We start from the raw sequence: 15,836 nt of genomic DNA, 5'->3' as shown, positions 1-15,836 counted from the left end.
TTGCGAATGTATGCAAGATCCGATATCGAGTTAATTTAATTTGGGGAATTATTTTCGAACGGTTTTTTCCCCTTTGGTCATCTTTAAAGTAAACACTGAGGACGAGTTTTGAAATTTACAACACAAATATTATCTCTGTGAAAAATTGCTTAAACCGAACATAGTTAGATTTTTCTAAAATATACTAAAATTCGTTGAAGAATGTATCGTATTTGTAATATAACAGTTTTTTTGTTAAATATAGTATTTATTTTTAAAAATATAATTTATCAAAATAATTTTAATAATTTAGTTTAAGTTTTTTGTTTTTGTATTTTTAACTTATTTTTCAAAATTTAGGGTTCGGCACAATGTCCTTAAATTAACGGTACCTATTGTTATAGGTATAATATTTACTACGATTGATGATTCAGGTATAATAATAAGGTACCAGGCAAATAATAGGCATTCGAACAACAAAGCCCTGATTATTATTAATGATTTTAATAGAAAATTTGCAAATATTTAAAATCAAATAATCATATAGGTAAATTCACTATGTTGCAAAATTTTATATATTTTATTTATATTAATGTGGCGATTGATTCAGGTATAATATAAAATAGCGGGAAAATAGTATTTATTTGAACAAATAAGCTTATCATTTATGATTATTTTTAATAGAAAATTTGAAATTATTTAGAATTTTGTTAAATAATCATATGTGTAAATTAACTATGCTGCAAAATGTTCTAATTTTATTTACATTAGGGTATATTCTAGTCTAAGGGCATGAATATTTTGCGAAGTTTGAAAGGTAATAAAAAAATAAAAATAATAAAAATAGCTATATAATTTTAATTGTAGAAGGTGGTGAAGTGAGGGACTCATAAAATTAACACTGAAAAAGAAAAAAATTATCATTTGAACAGCTATATCTCCAAAAATATTTAAAATTTTGAAATATTTTCTTGTACACATATTCTAGAGTAAATGAACTTTGAAAATATCAAAATAAAATTAAAATTTTAGGTCAGAATACACCCTAAGTTGGTTTTTCATGAATTTTGGATTTTCTGATGATTTCTCAATGATCTACAGTTTTCGTGGTCAGATTCTTGTAGTATTTTTGTGAGATGAATATAATTTATTACTCTTGATAGACGACAGATATTTACATATACGTTAACGCAAAAGGGTCCTAATGATAAATCAAGCAACCCGTTCTCTATAAAGACATTATTTAGCATCTAAAATCCATTAACAAATGATCCCGTGCGACGAACACGCCGCCATTTAGTCACGATCACTCCAGTTAGCAAATGGCCGATTAACCGCGCAAACAAATAATACAAATTTGAATAAATTCGCGCATTATCAGACGCCATTAAGCGAGAAATGTGTGAGCGCCACACCCTAGGATAGAGCATAAATCATACCATAACAAAGCACAAATATTTATAAATGTTATTTTTTTCCACGCGATCTGTAATGTACACACATGTGTATCGGCCACCGCACCGGTGCGTTTATTATTCCGATTTGGCAGGATCCCTCCCCTATTTAGCGCGTATGAAACGCAACCCCTCTGACGCACCCTGGATCGGAGGAAAACGCGCGCAACGAATTGTATGTATTATTGTACCAACATATGAAAATACAAATCCTTCAGTCGAAAAATATGTGTAGCAGAATGCCTGTATCGAGCTTTGTTCTGCTCGCAGCATCGCTATGGCATCGAGCTCTTTCTCTCGTTTAGTATTTACGATGTACATCGGCAAACATTTACACTGCGCAGCTTGTTTGTTTGATATAAACATCCAAACAAAACCGGCCCATAGGCCTGCTCTCTCGCGCTCGTAGCCGGTTCGACCGTATGAGCAGGACGTAGCCTCAGCGTAGGCCACACCTCGCCGTCTACGGTTGGCTCGGTGCTTTTTTGTATCGCAGTCGGCGCAGGAGGCGTTACTTTCACGGAAACTATAAATGCGCTGCGGACTGGCGTAAATCAAGTTAGTTCTACTTTATCTATCGAAGCGAGCATGTCGTCTTAAGTGTTATTACGTTAGCGGTGAATTTGTTTTTGGATTATTGATTGGTCGGGAGTATTGTGTGTAGATTTTGTACTTGAACTGTTTTATATATGTCGTGCATTATTAAAACTGAAGAAGAAACAACGATGGTGAACGCTGAGAGTTGTGTTAACCATCCAGTGACGGTGAATGCGCCCAGACGCGATATGGATTTCAAATCAAGCTTTAGCATTAGTTCCATATTACCGGAGACCGTACGTGATAGTTCGAGTCCCGTCAGTTCATCGGCTTCAATATTTAAGTGTGAAGATTTGTCCGATAATGAATCTGATCTGGATGTGACTGGTGGTGCTTCGCCACTTGATTGCAGTTCATCCCGCACAAACGACGAAAGCGAAAACAACACAACCACCGACGGCAAACCTGCCGCGACAAAAGGCAATGAAAAACCACCTTACAGTTATAATGCTTTAATTATGATGGCAATCCGACAATCGCAAGAAAAACGATTGACTTTAAATGGAATCTATGAGTATATTATGCGAAATTTTCCGTATTATCGTGACAACAAGCAAGGTTGGCAGAATTCGATAAGACATAATTTGTCTTTGAACAAATGTTTTGTGAAAGTACCAAGACATTACGATGATCCCGGCAAAGGCAACTACTGGATGTTGGACCCATCATCCGAAGATGTATTCATTGGAGGAAGCACCGGTAAATTGCGCAGACGTTCAACTGCCGCAAGCAGAAGTCGATTGGCAGCTTTCAAAAGATCGCTGGTTTTATCGCCGGCGGGACACATGCCAGGATATTCACCGTACGCACATCCAGCGTACATGTACAGTCATCCCGCTTTATTAGCTTCAGTGTATTCGAGGTATAACCCATATCTACCAATGGTTTTACCGAAAAATCCGATGGTACCACCACAAACGCATATGCCTCCAAATCCCGCCGCTATGCCTCCAGCAGCAAATCATGGATTCAGCATGGAGCGATTGTTAGCTGAACAACCTGTGAGGCAACAAATGTTACCAGTAGGAGCACACCCGCAATATCAAGATTTCTACCAAAGGCTATTGCTGCAGCAGCAATTGCAACTTACCGCTGGTTTGTTGCCGAACTCTCCAGTTGGCGGACCAATTTCGCCTCCACATGCCTCCAACCCGCCGCCACATCAAATGTTCAAGCCGATTACTGTTGTGACGCGGCATAGTTGAAATCTGGACGATATTTGTCAAGCTGTGTGATCGTACTGATATTTTAGTTTTCTTTGACTGTGATCATGATATTTTTATTAGATAAACATTATAGAAGTATCATCATATGTGTGCCTCAATGTAGCATGTTTTTACGATTCCAAATATTTGATTTTGTATGCAACCTGCAAATATTTTTATTTGTAAATGTGTGAACAAGACATATCAGTTTGTTAAAATCTTGTAAATAATATTGCATGGTGCATCTGTGCAATGCACTACTTTATTTATTCTCAAATGTAAATAAAATCACATTGTAAATAATAATAAATGTAAAAATCTAATTGTACATAAAATTGTAAATATGTATAGCTGAATCAAAAATTAATTATATATAAATAATTTAAAGAGATTGAAAATTATCAAAAGAAAATATACGAATAATTCAAATTTATATATGCATTTTATTGATTACTATGTTTGGTATATTTGATTTTATTTCAGGTTTTTTTTTCAATCAATATATTTTAATATTTTTTCAAATAATTTAGCAAATACTTGCATATGCATTCCATTCTTTTCTTTACAAATAAATTAATGCTGCATTTAATCACAAGAATTTAATTATTCAATTTGAATAATTAGTCTTATTTGCATGTAATATTTTTTGTGGAAAATCGATAAGCAAAAATTTTGTTTGCATACTTCTTGCAGTTTATGAGTTGAAACCAAGTTAAAATATTTTTCTTTATATATTCTGCTTTATTTTATGAATACATTTAGTATTGAAATAATAATTACTACTACGTTAACTACTTTAATTATTTTAGCAATTAAAATATATACATGAATATTTCATGCAAATGACTGTCAAATTATTCAGAAAAATGAATATAAATGCAGAATAATATTTGTTTGCAGAGAAAAGGAGGAAATTTATCAGTTAGTTTCTGCTAAATTATTTAAAAAAAAATAGTAAATTTTGATTTGATCCTGAAATCTAATATTTTAATATTAGTTTGTTTAGCGAGCTAATGAAAAATTCCAATATTAGGTTGTTTAGTGATGGTTTTTAAAAATCTATATTGGTTATTTAAAAACTATTTTCTTAATGCAGGTTATTTATTTACTAAATCAATGCTTTGATAAAATTCTAACAACTTCATTGAAACAATTCTAATTTAAGTACGTTGCTCTATTACGTGCCTTCTGTAATGTTTTGTATAATAATAATAGTACATGCAATATAATGTGCAATGATGGAAAACAATTTTATAAATGGTGGATGGAATCATTGGATTTCTTAGCGAAATCTATAATAATAAAAAAAATGTTAGGGGTAGTAAAAATGATTTGGTTGAAAATTCTTTGAATCTTTCCAAATGGGGCAAATTTTGCGGGAATATATTTTTAAACGATATTTGCTGCGTTTGCAAAGTGGTAGTTCGTGCACTTAGTCAATTCCAGTAAAATTTAAATTAGAATTAAATTTATAATTTGAAAATTATCTTGGATAACTGTCATAAGAAAGATGCTAAAAGTGGCGATTTCATTTTCTTTTTGCCAAATGGTGCAAAATGGCGCAATCGGCTTATACAAACATATTTTGAGGTGATGATTAAAAAAGTTCTCCAATCGATGCCTTTGATCCTGGGCTTCAATAATTTGCAGATTTTTTATATAAACACTAGCAATGATCAGTATGTTAAATGTTCAATACAGAATTTTGACGCAAATTACGAATATATAACAATATTTAAATCTTTTCGGAACTACATCGCAATCGTTTTACTATAATTCCACTTCTAGAAAATTCTTCGAAGACATTTGCTGCGGTTCGCATTACGGTCAACCGTCGCTCTAACCCTGAAACGTGGCCAAAACGGCCGTTTACTGTTACAGATTTTGCCATTAAAGATGAACAAATTCATTTCTAAACAAATTACCAGAAAAACCGATGTAATTACGGTCTCGTGAAGGACTTTTCGTGTGCCAGCGATTCATCTGATGCCACGGCGGACGCACATTCGTTTCCAATTCATTTTATAAGTGATATATAACGGGGGTGCAGTAAAATAATAAAGCGATAAAATTTTCACTTTCCTGATGTCGAATATTATGGAGAATGGCCCAGGCACGAACTAGGTAGTAATAGACTCTTTTTTGGAATATAACTTACTTTGCATCTTGTACCTCCTTGTCCAAGTAATAATAAATTGAATGTTTTAGTATACTCGTCAAGAAGAATTGTCAGAATTTTATTTATTGACGAGTACATTTGTCATGCGTATAAAACTTTGACCATAGGCTATTTTGATAGTTATTTTTTAAATAAAAATATTCTTAATTTTTAATCAGAATATTTTGAGGCTTCGCCGATTTACTGCAAAACAAAATCTTACCTCGATTCTGGCAACATACGATCTGTGCGCACAGTTCAATGAGGTTATATTAATTTTAATATAATCAGCACCATTTCTTTTATTTTTTCTTATCTAGGTCTTGAATTAATAATTGATGTATTAAATTAAATTCAAATTTCTCGGCGCACGGGCGGCGCGCGTTCCCAGAAATATTACATTTGTCCACTTTTATTATTTGTTGCTATTGACTTTAAGAACGAGGACATACTGGCAAAGCAATTTGTTGGGCTATCGTAAAATAATAATAATTATAATAAAAATTTATAATTTATTTTGTATGTCTAATATTTTGTGTGATTATTGGGGTTGTTCGCCTGTTAAAAGCCTTTTTATTGTGCTTTCGTCCTTTGCCAACGCTCGTGGCATTGCCCGTTTGTCGTGTGTGGAATTTGATGGTTTTATAGAACCAAATTTAAACAACGAATAAACACTTAATGGCGTTGTCATTAATATTTTACAATATTTTTTATATATTCTTGTAACCGATCGTTTATTTTTTATTTGACTGTTAATTTGTTCGTCCACGCAGTTAATGAACGGAATACACGAATCGGGCGGAGATATCAATGGTAATTTACTGTGTTATCTGTAAAAATATTTAACATTTTGAATAGTTATTTAAGCAAATAAATGCAATATACCCTTTGGTATTATTTTGGATATTTAGCTTAAATGCACATAATTTTCAAACTAGATTTTCTCATTATGGCTACAGTCAGTCTTGTCACCTCACATCGGGTGATTGACGTTGAGTTCTGGGTCACCCTGTATATAAATAATTTATTATCAGTGTCCAGAACATTTAATATCCAATGCATATATTTATATTTTTAATGCCAATACCTACATTTTTATATATCAATTTCAATTTCAATTAAAATTCGTTTCTCTCCTTGCATTTGGTAGTAGTAATCCACTTAATTGCCATGGCTTCTCTTTACTCTAACGACTGTGAATAATTTTTATTATTATCAAGTAGGTTTAATCCGCATTATTTTTATGGTCTTGATTACTGCAAATGCTTGAAGATAAAGCAATCTGTTAGGGCTACATTCGTTCATTGAGAGTTTCAATGTATGTAGTTACGCTTTCATTCATTAATTATCTTCATAGTGGCTCGTTTAATGAACGCACGGTCTTGGGCAGGAATTCTAAGGCTCTTTGTACACTTGATCTCGAGAAAACGATAATCAAAATTATAAAAAAATCTGTTGAAAAAATGATTAAACCCAGAAACATACTACTATTTTGCAAAAAAATTGACCAAATACAAATACTATTTTATGTATTGCCTGCTTTGATTTAGTGATTGGTGATACTATCAAGTATTGAAAACGTATAAATAGAGAAGTGAAAATTAATTTGACTTTTTTCCACCAAAATTCGCTTCTAGGTATGAAATCAATAAAGTAAAACTAAATCTTCTATTTACAGTTGGCATATTGCACATTTAAATACGTTGTTTACAACCTGCTATAACTTTATATGTCTATATAACTACTGATACGAAAATTGCCTACAATTATTCCAAAATTCAGTTGAAAATTTTCAAAAGAAGAAGCTAAATACTTGGTGCTTTATTGGACGCAATTTAAATTTTATTTTCTAAACGGAAATTTGATGGCTATATTTATTTATTTTTATGCTTACTTATTCAAGAGCAAAAAGTGATTGATAATATTTATTAAAACATTAAAGTAATAAAATTTAAATTATTATACTTTATTAAAAAAATTCATTATTGTTTCAAGCTTTTGTTAAATAATTTTGTCTTTATATTTTCTGATATTTTAAGATCCTTTTCACTTACTACTCTATTAGCTATATTTTATTCAATCAATTACATATTTCTATGAACAATATCGTATTCGTGTGAATCATTATTCTTCGAATCAATTATAATTTACATATGGCCCTCGTCTGAAATCGTGTGAAAGAGGTGTTAAATAAGAGATTAGTGAACTAATTTTCGGCGTATAAATCTTCCAGCTCAAACATGAAGATGGGTTTAACAGTTTTTTTTTCTTTCTTGGAGATTTCGAGTTAATAATCACTTCACAAATTAGTTAATACTTTGATGACAGTTTTGATGTAAAGGGTGTTTTTGAAATGATTTACAAGGCATAGAGCATATGGGCGTAATTTTTTAAAGACTAGGATGAATAGAATTACATATGCTAAACTATTGACATGATAATTGATTTTATATGCTCATTACTAATTTGTTATTTATATTTTACACTTTGTGAAAATTCCTTATCCTGCTAGTCATATTAAACTTTTTTTGTGATCAATAATTTGGATTGTTGTTTGAACCTCTATTTCACGATAATGCCAATTAGGCAGTATCTAGGAAAACTTAACTGAGTTCAAGTACAAATCTATCAATGCCAATAAATGAAACTCATTTTTTGTCATCTTATTTACTTCAAAGGAATTTGTGCAACTGGGTCGACAACAATTCTATAAATTAAGTTTGTTTTAGTTTCTTAAGATCGCTTGTTTTCATCAAATATTTTGTTCGATTCGATTGAGACTTAAATTAGATCTAGGTCATGTGGGTAATTTAATTGATTGTCATCACTGGTAATGGTTTTAATTAAATTAGTACAAAAATTTGATTGTACATTATTTATAAAAATATACACATGCACTATAGATCTTTACATGAAAATTTCTACAAACAAATCATCTTACATATACTCACCTGGATAGTTATAGATTAATTTTTTTAAGAAGAAATGAGTAAAACGCTAAATAGAAGGCAAATATATTTTTATAAATCACGAGAATTACGTTGATTTTAAAGTTAAAAAACAATGTCTAAACTCTTCATTTTGTAAAATCGAAACTTACTACTAGATACTTACAAGAGGAATCTCAGGTTTACTCTTACGGGATTTTTATGAGATTTTACGTAGTAATCAGATTGATAGTCAAAACTAACCCCTCAAAATTATTAAAAATTAATTAAAGGTTATAACAATAGGCTACGAGTAGAGGTTCTATATTGAATGCATATTTTTTTCCTGGAATTAATGCTGGAATTGAATGTGTCAATTACTACTATATCATCTTCAAATCACAAATTTCTCGTCAATTACTACCAATTCAGACGACAATAAAAAATCAAAAAAGCATACAATGCTCATGTTTACAATTATCACCGGCCGCGCAAATACGGCGTTTCCTGTGAGACAATTAATTAGCAAGCAGTGTCTGATTAGCTTAATTGGTCCAGGCGCAGGGGTGGGGCACCTCTTGGCCCTCGTGCCTGTTGACCCGGGACGGCAACCCGTGGCCCGCGTGCTCGCTAGGTTCAAGACTTCCGCCGGACATTCGACTTGATTGGGATTAATTGATGTCATCTTTCGAAGACTCGTTCGTCAACTCTGATGAACGACTGAATAAAATATTATGATGCCTCTTCGTAGTGTGAATGGTAATGGTAATATGTTTATTTTGAAATTAGTAATTGTGTGTAGTTGTGGGGAAAAGGCTAAATTAGAGCTATTAGTTGGATGGTAATCTGTTTAAGAGGATTTTGAAATGGTATGGTTACTTCTTTGATAAGTTTAATTGGACTAAGTCGATGAGCATTTATGGAAATGTGGAAGGAGATGTTTATTTTCGGGGTTCTGCAGGTGGCCTTCCAAATAGAACCTGACATTTTCCTTTTGATATTTATTATTATCTTTAGACATTCCCATGTGCATTATGCGGAAGAATAGCCTAAATGCGTTAAGTGCCATGATTAATTATAGAGTAAGTTAATTTGTCCCGGCGAGTCTGACGCATACAATTAATATTGTGTCATAGGCTCAACAATGTAATGCGGTGAGCGTAGGTGTCTTGTGTACCACGAAACACTCTAAATAAAACACTGTATGTACCCACACTGGGGAATGGAATTTTTGATAAATACTTCTCAACGAAAACGTCATATAATAATTATAAATTATTTTTTAATACACCTATCCCTTGTTTTACACGTTTTCGATCTTACACCATTTTTGAATTTTTTTTGCGAAATTTATACTTGTATCTACAATAGCATTTTCATTGTTTTACTAACAAAATATTTTATTGTCAAAATACAACAGTACAAAATGTATTTTACAGTTACGAATTCTTTGTATTATATGTCTACGATGGATAAGATGCAAACTCCCCGTTTTTTTTTTTTTTTTTTAATTTTATTTGGCCTCGCTTACTCTTAGCATTTAGCCACCTACAATATTTTTTTATTTATTTACATTCTAATTGTTATATCATTCTCAATCTATATATGTATCCTATTATATATTCTTATTCATTTTTCTTTTTCTTATTTTCTTCAATTCTTTCAATTTTTTCAAATTTCTAATATTATTTAACTTTTAGCTTCTTTCTATGTTTTTGTTTCTTCATTCTTTTATTAACTTCACCAAGTTCCAATATTTTTCTTCTTACTCCTAATACAAGTCAGCTATTCAAATTCTGTTATTCCTATTTTACTTAATTCATATTCAAATTCTACTTAACTAATACAATTTTTATTTGATTTCAAATTAACTATATTTTTTTCTATATTCTAAGTCAATGACAGGATTTGATCCGAGGATCCCTGTCGTGTGAATCGAATACGCTACCAAGTGAGCTATGCTCGCCACAACTCCCCGTTTCATGATCAAAACTAATTTTTTTTGTGTGTATATGCCAGTTTGTTTGAAATATCAAAACAAAAAGCATCATTGCTTTAAACCTTGCATAAATTTATTTAAAGTGAGCAAATAACAGAATTATTAATTATTTTTCTAAGTGCATATAAAAATCTTAAGCAATATAAACTATAAATAAAATAGATTGGATTCAAAGCTAGTACATTTTTCTCCAGGGCACGTTTCAACAAGTAATAAACTGGCAGAATCATAAAAATATGCTGATTGCTTCATTAATTCTTAACAAATTTATTAGAAAGCGATTTTAATCTCCGATTATTTTATTAATTACTTATAATATAAATATTATAATGGCTTTATATCTATATCAAAGTCTGAAATGACCGCTTTGAAACGCGATATGCCGTGGACACCGAGAACAGCTTCAACAATATCTGCGGCATGTAGCCGCTTGTAAATAAATAAATAACAATTGAAATAACAATGAGACAACACTCGTGAACAGATCGTGGCCGAACTTTTCTCTATATAATAATATAATATTTATACATTTATAAAATATTATATTTTCATTTAGGAGATTTTCCTTGACAAACTTGCCTAAAATTGACCTTTACGTTTTTTTAATATAACAAGTCTAAAACAATAATTAATTTCCCTGATGCGTTTCTCGAACCGCCCGAGACCTTTTATTACAGGGTGGCCCGTATATAATAAATTAAGACTTCATAATAAATATATATCCTCGGCTGCTTTATGCTCGAGGCTAATTGGAGTTTAGTCAAATTGCTGGCTCATTAATCAATTACTGAAAGTTTATTTGATGAAAAAATATTTTATATTATATAACCAATTGATTTAATTTTAATTGCCCACACGCTGGAAGGTGACTGGCAAAATTGTAATGGAATTAGTGTCATACTTAGTAATTGATAATTATGTTCTTAATTGGAATGGATACATCTCTACGATGGAACATTTATTTTTACATGATCTGAGTTCAAATCGGTTTAAGCCAGATTGGTTTCTTTCCTTATTAATTAAAAATTAGTTAGTGTAAAAAAACTAATCATTTATTTAAAAAAATCTTTAGTTGAGAGTTCACAAGAGAAACCCATGGTTTACTCTTCTGGGATTTTGATGAAACTTTGCATGGTGATAGAGTTATTAGTCAAATCGGACACCTAAAAATATTATAGGCCTATGGGAAGTGGTTCAATTTTAAAAATTAATCAAAGTTTTGAAATGTTCCATATCAATATGTCTCGATAGATCAGACTATCATATTTCATACATAAGAGAGTTAAGAATGATCGGGTTCAAATCTTGTCAGGGTATAATATTGCTAAAATATTTATAATTATTAACTCATTAGGGGCGTTCATTAATCACGTGAGAGATTTCTGGGGATTTTTGGAACCCCCTTTCCATTTGAGGATACATGGTGATACTTAAAATTATTCCCCTTCACGTGCTTTTTAGAAATTTTTTGGATTTTTTCTTTAAATTGGGGAAACCATTAAATGCACATGATATCTTACTAGACCCTGCCCTTCCCACGTGATATTTCGTAATTTTTTGTCAAACCCTTCCTCCCCCTTCAAGGCTCACGAGATTAATGGACTTCTCCTGAAAGTAAGTACTGTCAGTATTGTGTCTTTTCCCAGTTCCTCCCTGTCAATTCTTAATTCCCCGATGTTGATACTAGTCCATTTAGATCTCGTTATATTATCCTTACAATACGTTTCGGCTAAATTTGATAATGATCCTGTGTCGTCTCCACAAAGTACTCAAGATGGATGTCGCTTGTTATCAAACCAACGTCATGCAACATACGCGCAATACTGATTGAATAATCGTGGATCAGATAACCAACGACCAAGAATACAATTTACAATTTAACAGCATCGTTATACCGAGTTGTTTTTTAAACAATTCGGATTTTGAAATTTTTATTATAAGTGTATAAAAAGAGCTGCCGGATACAATACGTCTAGCCGAAGGCATAAAATTGTTGTTTAGAAACTCGATTAACACTCCGAGTTTTAGCAATATGTTTTGTGTCAATATGTCTGTCAACAAATTGAAAAATTAATTCGATGAAGTCGAGATTTGTTTGCGTTATAAAAATTTGGTAATCGCGCCATCGGATTGTTATCAATATTTTTATCCACAAGATTTTTTTTTGCTAGCCAATGTTGAAATTTACTAACCAACATTATTTCAAGAATCACATTACAGCAAAAACAATTAAATAGTTTGATTATTATGAATTACTAATTCTTAGTCCTAAAAATATTGTTAGATTTATTCATTTTAAATTGCAGTTTGAAACATATTTTAGAACATAGGAAAAACTACGGTGAAAAATATGACAAGGAGTAATTATATTTTATATATCTGCTTGAACACTATTCATTATCACGAAATAAATTTCAGATACTTTTTAATTAGTGAAATAAATATTTAAATAAATTGCATATCTTTCTGGTTTAAATGAAATTCATTATAAATTTCATAGTGAGGCGAAACCTTTTCAGAATTTATTTTATATCCTAAAATACTGAATTAGCAAAATGCATTTGTATGAGTAAATTCTTCAAAACTTGATCTTTCAGACGACAGTTTTTTAGCAGAACTTTGTTATCCAACGTACTATTAATTTTTTTGTTAAATTATGGCAGTGGTCCACAATAGTCAATGTGTGAGCAATAATAATTTGTAATCCTCATGCTCGACAAATAAAAATTTATATTAGGAAGTATTAAGGTACTGAATTTTTTGGTAAAATCATATAAAACACTCATTATATTCTTCATAGAAAATAATATTATTCATTAGGGTCTATCTCATGCAATTCTGATTTACATCGATTTTTAGACACTCAATCTCACTTGACGGAATTCCCTTCCAGTTACCCACTTAGATTATCATTCGATCATGAGGTGTTATGAGAAAATACCACCCTTATTTAGCTCTCCTGATCAGTAAATCTAAGTACATATTATTATATTCTTGACTTAGAATTTTCTCTCGGCAAAATCCTCTTGAAATTCACCCCCGTCGATTGCGTCAGGCTAGGCCTAGGCGCTTTGCCCGATCGGAGCGCCCGACCGTGTATTTCGCAACAAAAATCCCACGACACAAATTTTGGTCCCCGCGATATAGATCTCACGATTTTCGTAAACGCAATCATTCGTTAATAATCGATAGTCCTTCAGCACAAAATCAAGATTTCGACTATGAACAACGCCAACCGTGACAAATTTAGAGGAATGGATACTTTGAGAAACCGTTCTGGATGTGCAAAAATGGGCAAACATCTAAAAATTGATTTTTTCACTTTGAAACTATATTGATATTTTAAAAGTTTGATCTTAACGAGCTAGGCAGAATCTAGTTAAAGATGTATTCTTCTCTCCTCGGTTTTGCACATAATAATTTCCGGGTCTATAATTTCAGGTGTACAAAATGACCCCCGGATGATATCAGCTCAATGATGAGTTAATTAACTACTTTGGTTTTGTAGACAGCAAACCAAATAATTGTATCATTATTTCAATTTCTTTAACTCTGATGAATATTTTATTGATGCAGCAAGGCCAAAGGCTACTTTTACTTGGAAGCATATTGCTATCTATATTTCCAAGTAAAACCCTTGACTTGACGAAGCTTTGTCTCTAACCTAATTTAATTGAAATCCCATAATTCTAAACACTAATTCACGAAAAGCCCAAATGAGCATTTTTTACTATTTTTACTATTTTAACTATTTTATTATGTATAAGTACATAATGTATAGTAGGTAATTTATAATTTTGATGCTTAAAAAGGATTCATACTCGATCTCTTTCACTACAATTTAGGATTATCTTTTTTTTTATTAAAAAAATATTGATAAACTTATCACATGATTAAATATGAACAAAAACTTAATTGATATTTTTTTACATATCAACCAATTTTATCTTTATATCCAAACATATTTTATCCATTACCAGCCGAAATGATCTAATCGAAATCTACAAGGCGTGACAATAATGATATGGTGGTCAAAAATTGAATTAAAGTTTAATCTTCTTAATGAGGGCTTGTAAGTGTTAATTGTGCATATGAAAAATATCAACCTGAAGCCTTCGATTAGAAGTTCAAAACTCTAACACCCAGGCTACGGGAGAGCCCATTTCTTTCATATAACTGTAGCTTTTTAAAAATCTTTGTCTATTTCTACACAGCCAATAATGTAAAAATGTGTACCATTATGAAGATTTGATATCTTTATAATACCAGGCAGGTATGTTGTGTATCTCCTTGTATCAAAAGGTGCTCTTTGTTACCATATTGTTCCATTCGCGATGAAGTATACCTAACCGCAAAAAGGACAACGCATCCTTTTATTTTCGTTCTTTGAATAGAACGAACACTTTTGTCGAATAACAATGATTTGGTTTAAGATACAAATTTTTTTCAGCATCCCGGGGGTCAATTTGTACACCTGAAATTATTGACCCGGAAATGTTTATGTGCAAAATCGAGGAGAGAAGAATACATCTTTAAAGAGATTCTAGCTTAGAAGCCTTGCTCGGTAAGTGAAAAAATCAATTTTTAGATGCTTGTTCATTAATAATATTGCGAATCTTCTCTTAAGTGAATATACACATTAGAGCAAAAACGTAAAGCTTGCGTATAAATATCTTAATGAGTATGATAATATTTATACTGCTCAATCTCTCGGCATTGATCTCATCACATATAACAAAGATGACGTCGAACAATCTTTACGTCATATGTCAAACAGACATCAAAGCTCAGCGACTGATGTCTATTAAATAAATTATTTATTTAATTTTTTCAAGTCCGGTGAATCCGTTTTCCGACTCGATGATCCGGACTCTGATGCTATTAAATTAGAGCGCGCTACCAAAACAAGATCAACTGATCAACTGATCAAATGATCCGGCCGATGATGCTGTTTGAAGATCATGCCGACAGAATAAATGTTAAATAAAAATCTATAAAAATTCTGATAGTAAATGGGAAGTGGATCTATAGGTTTATTACTTATTAATAATTAATTGTTGAGCGGTACTAATATAAAAGTTTTATCACCAGTTGAATCCCTTGATTAGCATCAGAGTGTAAGTACTGTTCTGTCTGTCGTAGAATATTGTGAAACTGAATAATGAATTATAATAAAATTATCATTACACTACCAAAAACCGTTTACCATGAATCACTTATAGTTAGATTAAATTTCTGCTTCCCAAGGCATTTATTTTTTTCTCGATTATTGTTCAGAATGGCGTGAAAACACTCAGTTGCTCTTTTCATTAATCCTTTTGTATTATAAAATGGATTCAAGCAAAAAATCAAGAAAAGGATACGAAGTTTCTGAATGTGAACTTTAAAATGAACCTTTTTAACCTAATTTATTATAGTGTAATATGTCTTTTTTTATAATGTCTCACAATATTAATAAAAATTGCACAATGGAAGTGTTTTCGAGGGCGGGGCGGTGTGTTAGATGATATTTACAGA

General features: G+C 31.5%; 2 protein-coding genes across 2 annotated transcripts in view; both read left to right on the top strand.

Annotated features, from left to right (window-relative positions):
• The window catches only part of LOC113366070 (nesprin-1-like), a 21,121-nt gene extending 20,249 nt beyond the window's left edge, over nt 1-872 (top strand). The window contains exons 9-10 of the mRNA XM_026607622.1: nt 340-413; nt 847-872. Coding sequence (XP_026463407.1) covers nt 340-413; nt 847-872 — 100 coding nt within the window. The remainder of the gene's footprint in view (nt 1-339; nt 414-846) is intronic.
• Nucleotides 873-2,015: 1,143 nt separating this feature from the next.
• LOC113366757 (fork head domain transcription factor slp2-like) lies at nt 2,016-3,393 on the top strand. Its single transcript, XM_026608413.1, has one exon. It carries the CDS (start codon nt 2,123-2,125, stop codon nt 3,233-3,235), a length of 1,113 nt encoding a protein of 370 aa, XP_026464198.1. The 5' UTR covers nt 2,016-2,122; the 3' UTR covers nt 3,236-3,393.
• The last annotated feature ends 12,443 nt before the right edge of the window (nt 3,394-15,836 follow it).

Source organism: Ctenocephalides felis, unplaced genomic scaffold, assembly GCF_003426905.1.
Source record: "Ctenocephalides felis isolate EL2017-DRISC unplaced genomic scaffold, ASM342690v1 CF-g0.4_SCAFFOLD_01170, whole genome shotgun sequence".
NCBI lineage: Eukaryota > Metazoa > Arthropoda > Insecta > Siphonaptera > Pulicidae > Ctenocephalides > Ctenocephalides felis.
This window is presented reverse-complemented; position numbering and strand designations above follow the sequence as displayed.